Raw genomic sequence first — 18,793 nt, 5'->3', positions numbered from 1 at the left:
TATGAGATATCGGGTCGTGTATGACATAGGTAGATGAGCCTTCCAACAAGTCTCTGGTACTTCTCCTTATCCACTGGTTCCCCAGATTCAGCACATAACTTATGATTCTGGTCAATAGGTGTTGAAGCAGGCCTACACCCAAGCATGCCTGTATCACTAAAAAAGTCGAGAGCATACTTCCTTGTGACAAAACAATTCCTTTAGGGGATCTAGCAATTTCTATACCAAGAAAGTACTTCAGTTGGCCTAAATCCTTCACCTCAAACTCCTTGCTCAGGCTCTTCTTCAGTCGTGATATTTCCACATCATCATCTCCGGTGATTATGATAGCATCCACATACACCGCAAGGATTGTAATCTAACACTTTGAGTACCGGTAGAATACTGTATGATCCCCATTGCACTGTTTATATCCCATATTGCACATAGCACGTCTGAATCTATCAAACCATGCTCGTGGAGACTATTTGAGGCCATACAAAGACTTCCTTAACTTGCATACCTTTCTTGATGTCTCGGGCTTTGAGAAACTAGGTGGAATCTCCATGTAAACTTCCTCATGTAAATCACCATGCATGAATGCATTCTTTACATCTAACTGATGCAAAGCCCAACCAAAGTTAGTGGCACAAGAAATTAAGGTTCTCACTGTGCCCATCTTTGCGACAGGTGCGAAAGTCTCATCATAATCAATCCCATATGTCTGACTATAGCCCCTAGCCACTAACCTTGCCTTGTATCTTTCTACCCTTCCTTCAGGAGTCTGCTTCATGGTATACACCCATTTACAGCTAACTGGTCGTTTTCCTGCTGGAAGAGGTACACTATCCCATGTCTTGTTCTTTTCAAGTGCTCTCATTTCCTCCAACATTGCCTCGTACCACTTTGGATCCTGCTTTGCCATTTTCCAATCTCTTGGAGTCACCACAGATTGCAATGATGCAATGAATGCTTTGTATCTCGGAGACGGAGATGTATATGATACATAATTAGCTATGTCATGCTCAAAACCATACCTCTCTGGAGGTTTTCCAGCTCCAACTCGGGTTCCTTTCCTCCAGGCAATAGGCAAGTTCATTGAATCGTTTACATTAGATGGAGTTGGAGTGGCACATGTCTCACCATCAGACAATTCAACAATTTCAACACTTGTTGGGGCCTGTTGCTCCCCCTGCACATGTGTGTCACTTGCTATTGGAGATTGTTGTTGTTGCTGCTCATCTTGTAGTTGCCTCCTGGTTTCAACACTTGTTGGGGCCTGTTGCTCCCCCTGCACATGTGTGTCACTTGCTATTGGAGATTGTTGTTGTTGCTGCTCATCTTGTAGTTGCCTCCTGGTATAGACCCTTAAATTTTCTTCCTCATTTGGCTTTCTCCATTTCTCTTCAGTGATAGGTTGCCTCTTGGTATACACCCTTAGATTTTCTTCCTCATTTGGCTTTCTCCATCTCTCTTCCCTTGCATGACATGGAATTGAACTAACCACAACTCTCGGTGGTTCATCTTCCTTTGTCCTTGGTGGTTCACTCCCGCCCTCTCGACTAGCACCACTCATGCTAGGAGAGTCGAAGTCAAATAACGAGCTGAGATCCGCTTTTTCTCCATAAAACGGTTCAGACTCCCTGAATGTCACATCCATGCTCACAAATGTTCTCCGCTCGCTGGGACTCCAACACTTGTAGCCCTTCTGTCCAGATGGGTAACCTATGAAGATGCACTTTACTGCTCGTGGATCCAATTTTCCCACTGAGGGTCTATGATCCCGGACAAAGTAGGTGCATCCAAATACCTTAAGAGGAACTAAGAATTTGTTCTCACCTAGTAACATCTCACATGGCGACTTCATTCCAATCACCCTTGACGGCATCCGGTTGATGAGGAATGTAGCTGTCATTACAGCCTCACTCCACAAGAATTTTGGCACGTTCGTTGTATACATTAGTGACCGAGCAACCTCCAAAATATGGCGATTCTTCCTCTCAGCTACTCCGTTTTGAGGTGGTGTACCCGGACAGGATGTTTGGTGCAATATACCTTGACTTGATAGGAATGTGCCAAACTCCTTATTCACATACTCTGTCCCATTATGTGTCCTGATCATCTGTATCTGTGTATTGAACTGATTTTTCACATAAGCATAAAAATACTGAAAGCATTTAAAAACCTCATCCTTATGCTTCATAAGATACACCCATGTCATACGAGTATAGCAATCAATGAATGTAACAAAGTACTTCACTCCACTTAGAAAGATAACTGGACATGTCCACACATCTGAGTGAACGAGCATAAAAGGGGAAATACTCCTAAGACCCTTACTCACATAAGATGTCCTTGTGTGTTTAGCAAACTCACATGCATCACACACAAGCTTGTTCTTATCCACCCCACACATTACATCGGGAAAGACTTTACTCATCTTCTCAAAAGACATATGTCCCATTCTACAATGATGAAGCATTACCTTTGTTTCCTTTTCTCCCATCATTGTTGCTAACATCGTAGACACCGCATTGTTTGGAACCACGTGATCCATGTACCATAGCCCATTATGCCTGGTTCCAGTCCCAAGTCTCTTCCCCATTTGCCTCTCCTGAATTAGACATAAATAGCGGTCAACTATTACTCGACAATCCACATCGTCAACCAAAGCACTCATTGGCATAAGATTGACTGGAAAGGCAGGAACATGCAAAACAGATGAAAGTTTAATAGATGGTGTGCATTGTATTGTGCCAATGCCTTTAATGGGCTGTGAGGTGCCATCAGCAGTTTGGATAGTCTCCTTACATGTGGGTGGATATGGAATATATGACTCAAATTCCATTGATGTGCCGGCAACATGCTTTGATGCCCCCGAATCTAATATCCAATCAGGATGTGATCTTTGTGAGAGAATAGATGCATGAGCACAGTTACCTTCATCTGTAGATGCAAAGTGAGCAAAGTTGCCGTAACTACAATCCTCATGATCCTTATCACCTGTGCTTTCTGTTCTTTTCTTTGATTCTTCTTGGGTTGCGCGTGAGGATCCTTCTTCTGAGAATGCCACATTTGCCCTTTGACCACCAGAGTATCCCCGGCCTCAGCCTCCCCTTAATCCAACTCGGTTATATCCTCTCCCCCTTCCACGCATGTTCCTACGTGGAGCCGTGCAAGAACGAATCAAATGACCCTTCTCAATGCAGTTGAAGCACTCTCTGCTCTTATAGTCGGTTGCTATGAAGGCTGGATGAGATGGAGTCGTTGTATTGTTCTTCATCAACTTTAATCGGACCTCCTCTTGTGCCATTGCTGCTATGGCATCCTCTAAGGTAGGTAGAGTAGGTTGATGAAATAAAGTAGCACGTCTCGCCTCAAATTCAGAGTTCAATCCTTTGAGAAACTGCATCACTCGCCTGCGTTCAATCCATTTTCTAGCAGCTGCTATGCAATCTGCATGTAGCAAATCCAGAGGATCATAGTGATCTAAATCAGCCCACAAATGCTGCAGTTCAGCAACATACTCCATCATAGAATTTTCCCCTTGTCTGAGTTCACCAACTCTCTCCTCTGTTTCAGCTATTAACATCACATTCCCTTCACCTGAGTACAGTTTTGAGAGGGTTTTCCATACCTCAGAAGCAGTTGAGATAGTCTCAACAGTTGCAGCAATGTTTGGAGACAAGGAGTTCAACAACCATGCCACTATCAAAGAGTTGGTACTGCTCCATGTCCTCCATTCTGCAGTTTTCGTGTCTCCTGGCTCCTCTGCCTCACCACTAACAAAGCCCTCAAGCCCTTTAGTCCTCAAGATGAGTAGCGCCCTTCTTGACCAGATCAAATAATTCTTAACACCTTCCAGCTTAACTTCATTTGGCATCAAGTCAATTTTCTGAATTGGCTCAATGTGAGGAACAATTGCATTATTTGGAGATGCTGCAGCTCCTACCTTGGCTGTTAGGAGCTCAGCCAATTTTTCAATTGCCTTCTCGAGTCCCTGATTTTCTCCCATGTCTTGCCTCAAATCACAGCAGGCAAGAACTTTCCTTCTCCCTCAGTACGCTATCTAGCAGCCCCTCACACAGCAGCGCCAAATCAATCCAGGAGCTCTTACCTCCTCTTCTCTGCTAACTCCACTGTAGTACACCACCAGCAGCAACAGAGTCAGCAACAGCAGTTGCAAGCAGCAACAACAGCCTCTTCCTCCTTCTCCTCTGCAAACAACAGCAGTTCCAGCACACAGCAGCCGCAAGCAGCAGGAGTGCAAAGAGCACCCTCTGCCGCACCAACAGCAAGCAGCAGCAACTGCAGACAGTTCTCAGTCTTTCTCCAGCAGCAGCAAACCAGCCGCACAAGCAGCAAACCAGCCAGTACTTGGCCTCTCCCCTGGCGCAGCTGCCTCCTTCCTCTGTCCTCTGCCACACACAGTAGCACCCGCAGCACCAGCAGCACTTCGCGCGCGCGCACCTCTTCACGGGAGAGAGCAGTGCAGCCCGTAGCCTCCAATCCCCTCTAGGCGCTCCGCAGGCAGCCCGCGCGCTCGCACGCAGCCGCGCCCGCCGGTCCTCTCCAGGCGCGCCTCTACCACCGCCGGTCCCGCCTCTAGTGCCCCGCGCAGCCGATTCACCGCCGGCGACCTACAGAACCCAGCATCGCCTCCCGCCTGTGCTCTGATACCATGAAGTGTGGTGGGTTTGGGAAATTTCTGGATAACTCTCTTCCTCTCTAGTCTGTACAATACATATACTGGTTTACATGGGCCACATGGGCCAAATTCACACATATACAGCCCAACAGCCGGGGAGCAGAATCAGAGGAGCGGCAGCGCGTTGGGTCCCCGGGCAGCGGCGGGGCGCAGGAAGCAAGTACCGACGGCGGTGGTTCCTGGGAGAAGGGGGCGTCAGTTCGGTGGCAGCTGAGTGATTACTTGTTTCATTATTAAAAATGGGTTTCAAACACAACTTCTAAGCAGACAGTGCTTACTTTTGTTCTCCCACTTGGACTGAACAGGCAAAAACAGAACGCATCACTTGCGCTAACAATCCGGAAATCCAATGAACACAAAAAATATAGAATTATTCCGATACCTCGGGCAAATGGCTCTGCATATGTCGCTTCAGATGCGTCGGTTGGACTGATCTCCTTCTCCCATCTGGACGGATAAATTGTAGAACTTGCACGTCGACGTCGCAAAACTCACACTTTGGACGGATCTCCTTCTTCCATCTGGACTGACAGTTGCAGAACTTCCATCAGGCAACTCACGTAACAAGCACGAATACAGCGATATCAACGAGAAATCGTGAGGGGGAGGGGTGGTCACAGCGGTGGCGGGCGTGGTGAGGGTGGAGACGTGGTCGTGGCGGCGGTGGGTGCATGCGGAAGCGGGAGGGAAGGACATGAGGCTGGCGGCGCTGGGGACGGGCTCATCGCATGAAACTGTTTTTTTCTATAACACACATGAAACTGTATTTGTGCTTACTTTACGAACTGATGATAAATTACATCATGAACTCCTATGCATAGTGTTCGTTTCTTTTTTTGTACAGAGCATATGATTTGTGAGCTGCATAGGCGAGATAAATCATCCATTCTACACTTTCTGAACACTCGAGATAGCAATACACGAACTTACCGGGAGAGAGATCACTGAACTGATGGGGCTCTGAAATCTAGATGGCAAGTATGCACTCCGTCGCTCTGCTGTGAGGGAGGTTTTCATTATCACTGACATCCTTGTCATACTGAGCAGGAGAGGTGTTGGTCATCTGGTCTGACCCCGCGTCGGGTTGTGAGCCTTGGACTCTTTTTGGCACGTCACCTGATGTGAAAACTGCAATTTGGAAAGGCTGAGCATCAAGTGATAATTAAGGAAGGCTACCAAACAAACGAAAGTAGCATTTTTTACATGACGGGTAGTGGTAGGTATTGGTTCATTGCTTTTGCCACCCAGTATGGTGTCAACAAGGATGCGGTAGCTCTCGTCCTCGATGGGCGCCCAGTTATCATCGCAGAGCTTGAGGAGGCGCTTCAGGACTGGCCAAACATGCTAATTGGAGAAGCCAAGAGGATTCATGGCCTCTAGCTCCTTTCTAGTAGCATTAGCATTGTTGGAAACCATGGCCATTAATAAAATGGTTCAGGGATCACTCCCAGTCAGTCCCATTGCTACTTGTGCTGCAGAGAACATGAATATGAAGTAGATGGTGACTCATCAATTTTTCTTTATGACATATCTAAACTTACAGAATTTTGAAACTTGCACTGACGATATTTAGGTGATATATCTAAACTTTACAGATTTTGAAGAAACTCGCTGCAAATCATTACATATTTAGGTGATATATCTAAAGTTACAGAATTTTGAAACTTGCACCGACGATATTTCTGCACACGCACCAACTATTCTGTGATTTTAGCAATGCCACTAAATTTACTTGTCCTTGACCTGTAAAATGAACTGAAAATGCATACGAAGGTGCACTGAAAAGGATGCTTTTTTTCATTTTTGTCCTAGAGACATATCAACTAACTTAAAAGCATACTCACGGCCCTATATAGGGATGTTACTAGTTTTGTTTGGTTCTTAAGAGACATAAACAAACACCTAGCAAGCACAAAGGTACTAATTTTTGTTTTCTGTTTGTCCTTGTTTTTTCTCATAGCAAATTCGTGTCATACAAATGCAAAATCAAGACAAAAATGGTTGTGTCAAGTAGCAATCAGCAAGTAGCATCTGCACATGCACGTAATTTTGAGAGAGAAAGAACAAAGAACAAGAGTCAAAGATGAAACAAAAACATTTTTACTAGTTCATAAAATCATCAGCTATCAGTTCAAGAGTCGAAATGGATAGAGTTCATCGAGTCTCAGCTATAAGTTCACGCAAGCTACAGAGATGGAGATAACTTTTTTTTAGAATTGAACTGAATTGAAAAAACAAACTGAACTGAGTGTGTCGATTTACCGGAGGTGGGGGGCGGCCGGGTGCGTGCTCGGCGCAGCGTGCCTCGTGCGGGAGTAAGCAAGAGGAAGAGGCAACCCGCGGTGTGCTCGGCGCGGCGCTAGGAGGTGGCAGGAGGAGAGAGGAGGCCGGGCACACCGCCCCGGAGGTGGCTGCAGGAGCACGGCGACGGGGTCGCGTGTCCGGAAGGTGGAGCGCGGGGTGACCTTCACGCAGCTCCTTGAGCGACCGAGCATGGAGCAAGCAGTTGGACTGCCGAGTTGGATGGCGCGCAGTGGCCGCGAGATGCAGCGACGTGGATGCGACGGTCCGCTGCGGGGGTTGGGGAGGGTCGCCAAGACGGTGGTAGGGACGGCTGGTCGCAGCGATTGGTGGCGCTATGGTGGCTCCCGACGGCGACGGCTGGATGCAGAGTGGCAACGGTGGCGCTTGGAAGCAGGGAGGCACGTCGATAGCGGGGGGAAGCGGCGAGTCAGGGCGGCGCCGGTGGCGGGTAGAAGCAGGGGCGGCGCCGGCGTTGGGTGGAAGCAGGGGGCGGCGCCGGGAGCGAGGGAGGAAGTGGGGGCGGGGGGAAGCGCGGAGTGATGGCAGCGGCGGCGAGTGGAAGCAGGGGCGGCGCCGGCGTTGGGTGGAAGCAGGGGGCGGCACCGGGAGCGAGGGAGGAAGTGGGGGCGGGGGGAAGCGGGGAGTGATGGCGGCGCCGGCGGCGAGTGGAAGCAGGGGCGGCGCCGGCGTTGGGTGGAAGCAGGGGGCGGCGCCGGGAGCGAGGGAGGAAGTGGGGGCGGGGCGGCGCCGGGATGCGGGGTGGAGTTGGGGGGCGGGCGGAGTCGGGAGCTGTGGGGAGGTGGGGGCGGGTGGCGCCGGAAGCCGGGGGCAGGTGGGTGGCGGACGGCGCCGGGAGCTGGGGAGGAGGTGGTGGGCGGGCGCCGCCGACCAGGAGAAGGTAAGATGGGGGTTAGTCGGCAGGGTGGGGGTGGGATTTTTTAGTTCAATATATCGGTTCGGGTTGATCAGCTGATGTAAAAAACCATATGCGGTCTATATAGGGCGAGATGGTAACAAAATATTATTCTGTTACTAGTAACGGAATAGCCCTGTCATATATATATATATGTATTGTCATATGATTTTTTATGCTACAGTAACAATCTATTCACAACCGAATCAGAAACTTCATTGAAAACCAACGAACTATAGTCTCAGTCATTGAAGCAATTGCAATTTATCATAACATCGGAAAGAGTCAATATAAGAGTTTTTTAGCAAGTCCACATACTCAACTATCATTTAGTCTTTCACAATTGCTAACACTCACGTAATACTTATGGGTATGAAGTTTTAATCGGACACAGAGAAAGATAGGCCTTTTACATCAAGGGTAACGTCAACAATAATAGTTTATGATAACTTACATCCAATTGGATATATATATCAGGATCTTTTCAACACAATGTGCTTGCCAAAGGATAAAGTGTAAAAAGGAAAGGTGAAGATCACCATGACTCTTGTATAAGGTATAAGACAAAAATAAAAGATAGGCCCTTCGCAGAGGGAAGCGGGGGTTGTCATGTGCTTTTATGGTTGGATGTACAAAATCTTAATGTAAAAGAACGTCACTTTATATTGCCACTTGTGATAAGGACCTTTATTATGCAGTCCGTCGCTTTTATTACTTCCATATCACAAGATCGTATAAAGCTTATTTTCTCCACACTAATAGATCATACATATTTAAAGAGCAATTTTTATTGCTTGCAACAATGACAACTTACTTGAAGGATCTTACTCAATCCATAGATAGATATGATGGACTCTCATGGCAAAACTGGGTTTAAGGATATTTGGAAGCACAAGTAGTATCTCTACTTGGTGCTAAGAATTTGGCTAGCATGAGGGGGAAAGGCAAGCTCAACATGTTGGATGACACATGACAATATACTTTATTTCGGATATAAGAAAACATAACCCATTACGTTGTCTTCCTAGTCCAACATCGACTTTTTAGCATGTCATATTTTAATGAGTGCTCACAATCATAAAAGATGTCCAAGATAGTATATTTATATGTGAAAATCTCTCTTTCTTTATTACTTCCTATTAATTGCAACGATGACCAAAACTATGTTTGTCAACTCTCAACAACTTTTATTCACCACACTCTTTATATGTGAAGTCATTACTCTTCATAAGATCAATATGATCTCTTCTGTTCTTTTTATTCTTTGTTTTTCTTATTATTCCCTCAAGATCGTAGCAAGATAAACGAGCCCTCAACTCAAGACTAAACTTTATTATATATAGCTCATGGACTTGCTTACATAGATAAGGATAAAAAATTCAAAGCTAGATCATACTAAAACTTTATTCTACTAGATCAAGATATTACCAAAAAGGATCGAAATAAGAAAAACAGTAAAGATAGAAGTGTGATGGTGATACGATACCAGGGCACCTCCCCCAAGCTTGGCATCTGTCAAGGGGAGTGCCCATACCCATGTATTTATGTCTCTTTCTTCGGAGGTGGTGATGATGGAGTTGTTGATGATGGGGTGTCGCACATCGAGCGTAGAAGATCCTTCAACTTGCGGATAATGCCCTTGAGTGCGGTGATATGCTCTTGCAACAAAATATTTTCACGTGTGAGATACTTGTTTTGTTTGCGAGCTAGCTCAATCATCTTAAAAGCTTCAATTTCAGTAGGGGTGAGATGATTGCAGTAGGGTTGAAAGAATCCTTCTTCTTCTACTGCCAGGACTTGCTCCTCTACGGCCTCCTTGATATTGTCAACTCCCTTGATTTCCCAACTTTCTTATCGCTTCGTCTCTATCTTCATTAGCCAAGCATTGTCACCCACGTTGTTGGAGGAGGGGGACGACATGATGCCTGACCTTGAGAAAATCTGGCAGAAAACAGCTCAAAACAAAAACAGGAGGTTTCATCGTGGTACGGTGGTCAAAACCTTCGGGAGATTATATAATGAATTTTTACCGACCAAAAAAAGTGTCGTGCAAGAAAACAGAGTCCGGGAGGCACACAAGGTGTCCACGAGGCAGGGGGCGCGCCCAGGGGGGTAGGGCGCACCCTCCACCCTCGTGGATGCCTCGTGTCCCTTCCGGACTACTTCTTATTTTCCTATTTTCTTAAATATTCCAAAACGGAGAAAAATAGCTATTAGAACTGTTTTGGAGTCGGTTTACTTACCGTACCACATACCTATTCCTTTTCGGAGTCTGAAACGTTCTGGAAAGTGTCTCTTATGTATTCCTCCGGGGTTACGGTTTCAATAACGATTACCTGAGATATAATGTTTGATTCTTTGACCGTTCACCACCTTCGGATTTGTGCCTTCGAAGTTGTTGATTTTTATGGCAACGGAACGATAGACCTCCTCGATAACGTAAGGACCTTCCCATTTAGAGAGGAGCTTTCTTGCAAAAAATCTTAAACGAGAGTTGTATAACAAAACATAATCACCTACATTAAACTCACGCTTTTGTATCCTTTTGTCATGCCATCTTTTAACTTTTTTAAAAACAGTTTGGCATTCTCATAGGCCTGGGTTCTCCATTCATCAAGTGAGTTAATGTCAAATAGCCTCTTCTCACCGGCAAGTTTGAAATCATAATTGAGCTCTTTAATGGCCCAATATGCCTTATGTTCTAGTTCGAAAGGTAAATGACATGCTTTTCCATAAACCATTTTATACGGAGACATACCCATAGGATTTTTATATGCAGTTCTATAGGCCCATAATGCATCATCAAGTTTCTTGGACCAATTTTTTCTAGATCTGTTAACAGTCTTTTGCAAAATTAATTTAATCTCTCTATTACTCAATTCTACTTAACCACTAGACTATGGGTGGTATGGAGATGCGATTCTATGATTAACATCATACTTAGCAAGCATTTTACAAAAGGCACCATGAATAAAATGTGAACCACCGTCAGTCATTAAATATCTAGGGACTCCAAACCTCGGAAAAATAACTTCTTTAAGCATCTTAATAGAGGTGTTATGATCAGCACTACTAGTTGGAATAGCTTCTACCCATTTAGTAACGTAATCAACAACAACTAAAATGTGTGTATACCCATTAGAGGAAGGAAACGGTCCCATATAATCAAAGCCCCAAACATCAAATGGTTCAATAATAAGTGAATAGTTCATAGGCATTTCTTGACGTCTATTAATATTACCAATTCTTTGACATTCATCACAAGACAAGACAAACTTATGGGCGTCCTTGAAAAGAGTAGGCCAATAAAAACCGGATTGCAATACCTTATGTGCAGTTCTATCTCCAGCGTGTCCTCCATAAGCCTCGGAGTGACACTTGCGTAGGATATGTTCCTGTTCATGCTCAGGCACACAACGTCTAATAACACCATCTACTCCTTCTTTATAAAGGTGTGGGTCATCCCAGAAGTAATGTCTTAAATCATAGAAAAACTTTTTCTTTTGCTGGTATGTGAAACTAGGTGATATAAATTTAGCAACAATGTAATTAGCATAATCAGCACACCATGGAGCAGTACGAGAAGCATTTATGACAGCTAATTGTTCATCAGGAAAGCTATCATCAATAGGTAGTGGGTCATCAAGGACATTCTCTAACCTAGACAAGTTGTCTGCAACGGGGTTCTCAGCTCCCTTTCTATCAATAATATGCAAATAAAATTCTTGTAGCAAGAGGACCCATCTAATAAGTCTAGGTTTAGCATCTTTCTTTTCCATAGGATATTTAATAGCAGCATGATCAGTGTGAACAGTTACTTTAGAATCAACAATATAAGGTCTGAACTTATCACAAGCAAATACAACTGCTAAAAATTCTTTTTCAGTAGTAGCATAATTTCTCTGGGCACTGTCTAGAGTTTTACTAGCATATTGGATAACATTTAATTTCTTATCAACTCTTTGTCCTAGAACAGCACCTACAGCATAATCACTAGCATCACACATAATTTCGAAGGGTAAATTTCAATCAGGTGGCTGAACAATAGGTGCAGAAATCAAGGCTTTCTTAAGTATTTCAAATGCTTCTACACAATCATCATCAAAGACAAATGGAACATCTTTTTGTAAGAGATTAGTTAGAGGCCTAGAAATTTTTGAGAAGTCTTTAATGAACCTCCTATAAAAACCGGCATGACCAAGGAAACTTCTTATACCTTTAATGTCCTTAGGACACGACATCTTTTCAATAGCATCAACTTTAGCTTTATCAACTTCAATTCCTCTTTCAGTAATTTTGTGCCCCGAGACAATACCTTCATTAACCATAAAGTGGCACTTCTCCCAATTCAAGATAAGATTAGTTTCTTCACATCTCTGCAAAACTCGATCAAGGTTACTTAAGCAATCATCAAAAGAAGTTCCATACATGGAGAAATCATCCATGAAAACCTCAACAATCTTTTCACAAAAGTCAGAGAATATAGCCATCATACATCTTTGAAAAGTAGCAGGTGCATTACATAAACCAAAAAGCATACGTCTATAAGCAAAGGTACCGAAAGGGCAAGTAAATGTGGTCTTTTCTTGATCCTCTTTTGACACAGGTATTTGAGAGAAACCAGAATAACCGTCTAGAAAGCAAAAATGTGTATGTTTGGATAATCTTTCTAGCATTTGATCAGTAAAAGGTAAAGGGTAATGATCCTTTCTAGTAGCTTTATTTAATTTGCGAAAATCAATTACCATTCTATAACATTTAACAATTCTTTGTGGGATCAATTCATCTTTATCATTAGGAACAACAGTAATACCTCCCTTCGTAGGGACACAATGGACAGGACTTACCCACTAACTATCAGCAACAGGATAAATTATACCTGCGTCCAAAAGCTTTAGTATTTCATTTCTTACCACTTCTTTCATCTTAGGATTTAACCATCGTTGGTGATCAACAACTGGTTTAGCGTCTTTCTCCAATTTTATTTTGTGCTGGTATAGAGTGGGGCTAATGCCCTTAAGATCATCAAGAGTATATCCAATAGCAGCACGGTGCTTCTTCAGAGTTTTCAATAATTTATCTTCTTCCTACTCTGAAAGGTTAGCACTAATAATAAAAGGATATATCTTATTTTCATCAAGACAGGCATACTTAAGAGTATCGGGTAATGGTTTAAGCTCAAACACAGGATCACCCTTGGGTGGAGGAGGATCCCCTAGAATCTCAACAGGCAAGTTGTGTTTCAAAATAGGTCCCTATTTAAAGAATACTTCATCTATTTCCCTTCTTTCATTCATAAACATATCATTTTCATGGTCTAGAAAATATTGTTCTAAAGGATCATTAGGAGGCACGGCAATAGAAGCAAGACCAATAATTTCATCTTTACTAGGCAATTATTTATCATGGGGTTGTCTACGAAATTTAGCAAAATTAAAGTCATGAGACATATCCCCTAAACCAACAGAAACAACATCCTTTTCGCAATCTGTCCTAGCATTAACAGTATTCAAGAAGGGTCTACCAAATATAATGGGACAAAAGTCATCTTGTGGGGAAGCAAGAACAAGAAAATTAGTAGGATATTTAATTTTCCCACACAAGACTTCAACATCTCTAACAATCCCAACCGGTGAGATAGTATCTCTATTGGCAAGCGTAATAGTAACATCAATATCTTCTATCTTAGCAGGTGCAATATCATGCATAATTTCTTTATATAAGGTATAAGGTATTGCACTGGCACTAGCACCCATATCACATAAGCCATGATAAAAATGATCTCCTATTTTAACTGAAACAACAAGCATGCCAACAACAGGTCTATGTTTATTTTTAGTATCAGGTTTAGCAATTCTAGCTGCTTCATCACAGAAGTAAATAACATGCCCATCAATATTATCAACCAAGAGATCTTTAACCATAGCAATACTAGGTTCAACTTTAATTTGCTCAGGGAGTTTGGGTGTTCTAATGTTACTTTTGTTGACCATAGTTGAAGCTTTAGCATGATCCTTTATTCTAACAGGGTAAGGTGGTTTCTCAATATAAGTGGTAGGAACAACAGGATCAACATTATAAGTGACAATCTTTCCTTCAACTTTGATAGGTTCGACTACTTTTACTTCAATGGGAGGATGATATTTAAACCACTTCTCCTTAGGGAGATCAACATGAGTAGCAAATGATTCACAAAAAGAAGCTACTATCTGTAGCGACCAGACCTCAAACAGTCTAATCTCTGTGCATTAGTGTCATCCCTGGATCGGTAATGCTGACACGCACAGTACTTGAAGGATTTATAACAGAGTAGCAATCACACACTTATTACATCGAATGTCTCAAAAGAGAACTTATTACAATAAATATGGCTTAAGGCCATCTAATACGATAACAACGGAAGGCTTGCAAGATAAAGTGAGTCCATCAACTCCAACGGCATCACTGAGTGAAAGACCACGACCTAAGGCTCCTTACTCGTCGTCTGAAAAGTCTGCAACATGATACGTTGCAGCCCGAAAACGGGTCAGCACATGGAATATGCTGGCAATGTAACACAAGAGAGTAATGAACATGATAAAGCTATCACTACATGCATATATGGCTGGTGGAGGCTGTATGGTTATATGTTTTGCGAAAAGCCAATTTTTCCCTACTGCAAAGGAATATATTTTATTTAACTACAAAGTTTGTTGAAAACATTGAGAATGGTAAACCCCATCTCAATCCCAATTGAAAGGTAATAAATAACCCAATCAAATTTATATTAAGAGTGATGAGATTCACATGATAATCCAGAAACTAGATACTCAAGATGTCCATAACTGGGGACACGGCTAACCAAGATTAGTTTGTACACTCTGCAGAGGTTTGCGCACTTTCCCCACAAGACTCGATCTCCTCCGTTGGATTTCTCGCACTACATGGTGTTTGAGAAACGGATGACCGAGACATAGTCTTTCAGAAGCGTTAGCACCTTACGATGGGTAGACAATACCACCTACATCCCCTACAGCTGCTAGTCTACCACTGTAAGAGTTCACACGACTTAATCGACTATGCTAGAGCCCATAATAGCTTGTGGCTGCACACGGAAGTTTCTAGCATGAATAATCTTATGATCCCTTTGAGCCTGGGTGGCAGTCCATAGGAGAATCACACGGTACCCCGGGATTTCCAAAAATACAGGCAATCACTGGAATCCCCAGGTGCCTCAATCCACCCAGATGTGTATTTAAGTTGCCACCTTAAGTTGAACCATTAATTAACAATATCACACTTGTCATGCATACACTCAAACCCAATCCACGTCTACGAGCATAGCATAGCAGTATAAGCATAACGTAGAAATAACTCCCAGGGTTTGATAATAAACAGGTGAATAGGTACTACCTCATCTACTTCCCAACCCACAATTTAATACAGATCCTAACCATGCAATGCTTGAGGATTGATCTAATGCAATAAAACTGGGTAGTAAAGAGGTATGATCAAAGTGTTACTTGCCTTGCTGATGATCCGCGAAACCTAGAGACTCGTAGTAGCACGCTTCACACTCCGGGTATTCTATCGCAAACAAACAAGCATACAATAAGCAATCAAGCAAGGGCACGGGTAAAACTCAAATAAGAGATCTAACCAGAAAGTTCAACTTAAGAACTCCGGTTTGAAAAAAGAATCAAATCAAACGAAGCAACAAAACTCAAACTGCGTAAGAAACAAGCTTCGTTTACTAATCTGGACTAAAGTCAAATTTTACAGTAGCAAAAACTTGTTTACGTTGGTTAAACAGAAAGAGGGTTCCGAGACAAAACTCTAGGCGCTTGAATCGCCTGATTCCGATAAAGGAGCGAAAAGTTATACTAGAACGAAAATCGGATCAGAAATCGCGATCGAAAATAATCGCGGAAAATCCGAGAAAAAGAAAAACTGACGAATAGGCTAACGAACGAACGTTCGCTGTCTGCGGCTAAACGGTGAAAACCGTTCGTTAAAACAAACTAACGAACGAGCGTTCGCTAAATAACTAAACCGGGGAAAAATATAAACCGATCTAAAAAAATAAACCGCGGGTTCTAAAAAAACCGACGGTTTTCTAATGAAAACCGCGGCGGCGGCGGCTACCTGGACTTTGTAAACTGTTTCCTTGCGTTTTGAATCCGCATAACTCTTCTTCCTGGACTGGGCTACTTTGAGTCTATCGCGAATCAGCTTAACCTTCTCTTTAGACTCTTTAATCAAATCTGGTCCAAACAACTATCGGTCTCCAACTTCGTCCCACAACAACGGTGTTCTGCACCTCCTTCCGTACAATGCTTCGAAAGGGGCCATCTTCAAACTGGCTAACTGTTGTTATAAGAGAACTCTTCATACGGTAAATTATCGTCCCAACTGGATCCATAATCTAGCGCGCAAGCTCTCAACATGTCCTCCAGAATCTGATTGACCCTCTCAGTCTGTCCATCTGTCTGCGGGTGAAAAGTTGTATTGAATTCTAGCCTGGTTCCCAAAGTTTCATGCAACTGATTCCAAAACTTTGAGGTAAACTGGGTTCCTCTATCTGATACAATGGTCCTCGAAACTCCATGTAGACATACGATCCTGGTCATGTATATCTTTGCCAACTTAGCACTGGTGTAAGTGGTCTTCACTGGGATGAAATGAGCTACCTTCGTCAAACGATCGACTACAACCCATATCGAGTCATAGCCTGAACGGGTCCTGGGTAATCCCGTGATAAAGTCCATGCCTAGTTTATCCCACTTCCATTCAGGTATCGGCAATGGTTGTAGCAATCCTGCTGGCTTCTGATGCTCTGCCTTCACTCTCTGACATACATCACAAACTGCTACATACTCTGCAATATCCTTCTTCATTCCGGTCCACCAGAAACTATCCTTCAAATCCAAATACATCTTGGTATTTCCTGGGTGAATCGAATAGGGCGAATCATGGGCCTATTGCAGAATCAACTTCCTGATCTCCTGATCATTTGGCACATATATGCGGTCCTCAAACCATAAGGTATCATGCGCATCCTCACGAAATCCTTTAGCTTTTCCTTTGCTCATTCTTTCCTTTATCTCGGCAATCTCCTTGTCCGTCTCCTGAGCTTCTCTGATCTTATCCATCAAAGTAGATTGAATCTCCAATGCTGCTACATAGCCTCTCGGAACTATCTCCAAACATAGCTCGTGAAGGTCTTCTGCTAACTCCTTGGGTAACTCTCCGGTCATGAGTGTATTGACATGACTTTTGCGGCTCAACGCATCAGCTACTACGTTAGCCTTTCCGGGATCATAATGCAACCTCATATCATAATCCTTAATGAGCTCCAACCATCTCCTCTGCCTGAGATTCAACTCCTTCTGCGTGAAGATATACTTCAAACTCTTGTGATCCGTGTATACCTCACAATGATGTCCGATGAGAAAATGTCTCCATGTCTTCAACGCATGCACTATGGCTGCTAACTCTAAATCATGCGTAGCATAATTTAACTCATGGGGATTAAGTTGTCGTGAGGCATATGAAACAACTCTTCCCTCCTGCATAAGTACGGCTCCAACTCCTCGACGAGAAGCGTCGCAATACACTTCATAATCCTTGTGTTGATCTGGCAGAATCAACACTGGTGATGTAACTAAGTGTCTCTCCAACTCCTGAAAACTGGCCTCACATTCCTCAGTCCAATTGAACTTGGTGTCCTTCTTCAACAACTCCGTCATGGGCTTTGCAATCTTTGAGAAATTCTCAATGAACCTCCGGTAGTATCCTGTGAGTCCAAGAAAACTCCGGATCTCTCCAACTGACGTGGGTGACTCCCAATTTGTCACAGTGACAACTTTGGTAGGGTCTACCGCTATTCCTTCTCCGGATATAACATGTCCAAGAAATCCAACTTCCTTCAGCCAAAACTCACACTTGCTGAACTTGGCGTATAACTGATGTTCTCTGAGCTTCCCAAGTACTAAACGCAAGTGTTCTTTATGCTCCTCTTCATTCTTCGAGTAGACCAGAATATCATCAATGAACACCATGACGAACTTATCCAAAAACTCCATAAACACCTTGTTCATCATGTTCATAAAATAGGCAGGTGCGTTAGTCAGACCAAATGACATAACGGTATACTCATATAGCCCGTACCTCGTGGTAAAAGCTGTCTTAGGTATATCCTGCTCTCGAATCTTCAGCTGGTGATACCCTGATCGCAGATCGATCTTGGAGAACACCTTAGCTCCTTGCAGCTGGTCAAACAAATCATTGATCATCGGCAGTGGGTACTTGTTCTTGATCGTCACTTCATTCAATCCACGATAATCAACAACCATCCTTAAAGATCCATCCTTCTTCTCCAATAGAAGTACTAGTGATCCCCAAGGTGACGAACTTGGGCGAATATAACCTTTATCCAGTAACTCCTTAATCTGCTTCTTAATTTCCTCCAAATCCTTTGCGGGCATTCTGTACGGTCTCTTAGATATTAGCCCTGTGCCTGGCAAAAGTTCAATCAAAAACTCAATGTCTCTATCAGGTGGCATGCCGGGCAGCTCCTCTGGAAATACATCCGGAAAATCCTTCACCACTGGTACTTCCTCCTGTACAACTCCTGATAAGGAATTTACTTGACTCCTATTCGGCACATGCCAGGATACATACTTGATCCTTCTTCCTTCTGGGGTGGTGAGTAAGATCGTCTTACTGGCGCAGTCAATGTTCCCTCCATACTTTGATAACCAATCCATGCCTAATATCACATCCAATCCTTGTGATTCCAATACTATTAGGTCTGAGGGGAACAAGTAGTTACCAATCCTTAATGGTAACCGATCACACCATAGGCTGGCCATATACTCTCCTCCTGGCGAGGTTACTAACATGGGTGA

At 43.5% G+C, this 18,793-nt stretch overlaps 1 protein-coding gene across 1 annotated transcript; it reads right to left on the bottom strand.

Moving 5' to 3' along the window:
* Positions 1-3,085: 3,085 nt before the first annotated feature.
* Positions 3,086-3,994, bottom strand: LOC120968844 (retrovirus-related Pol polyprotein from transposon RE1). Its single transcript, XM_040395839.1, has one exon. It carries the CDS (start codon positions 3,992-3,994, stop codon positions 3,086-3,088), a length of 909 nt encoding a protein of 302 aa, XP_040251773.1.
* Between the last annotated feature and the right edge of the window lie 14,799 nt (positions 3,995-18,793).

The sequence above is a fragment of the Aegilops tauschii genome, chromosome 7 (genome assembly GCF_002575655.3).
Source record: "Aegilops tauschii subsp. strangulata cultivar AL8/78 chromosome 7, Aet v6.0, whole genome shotgun sequence".
NCBI lineage: Eukaryota > Viridiplantae > Streptophyta > Magnoliopsida > Poales > Poaceae > Aegilops > Aegilops tauschii.
The sequence above is the reverse complement of the archived record's forward strand: the minus strand, read 5'-3'. Positions and strand labels throughout refer to the sequence as shown.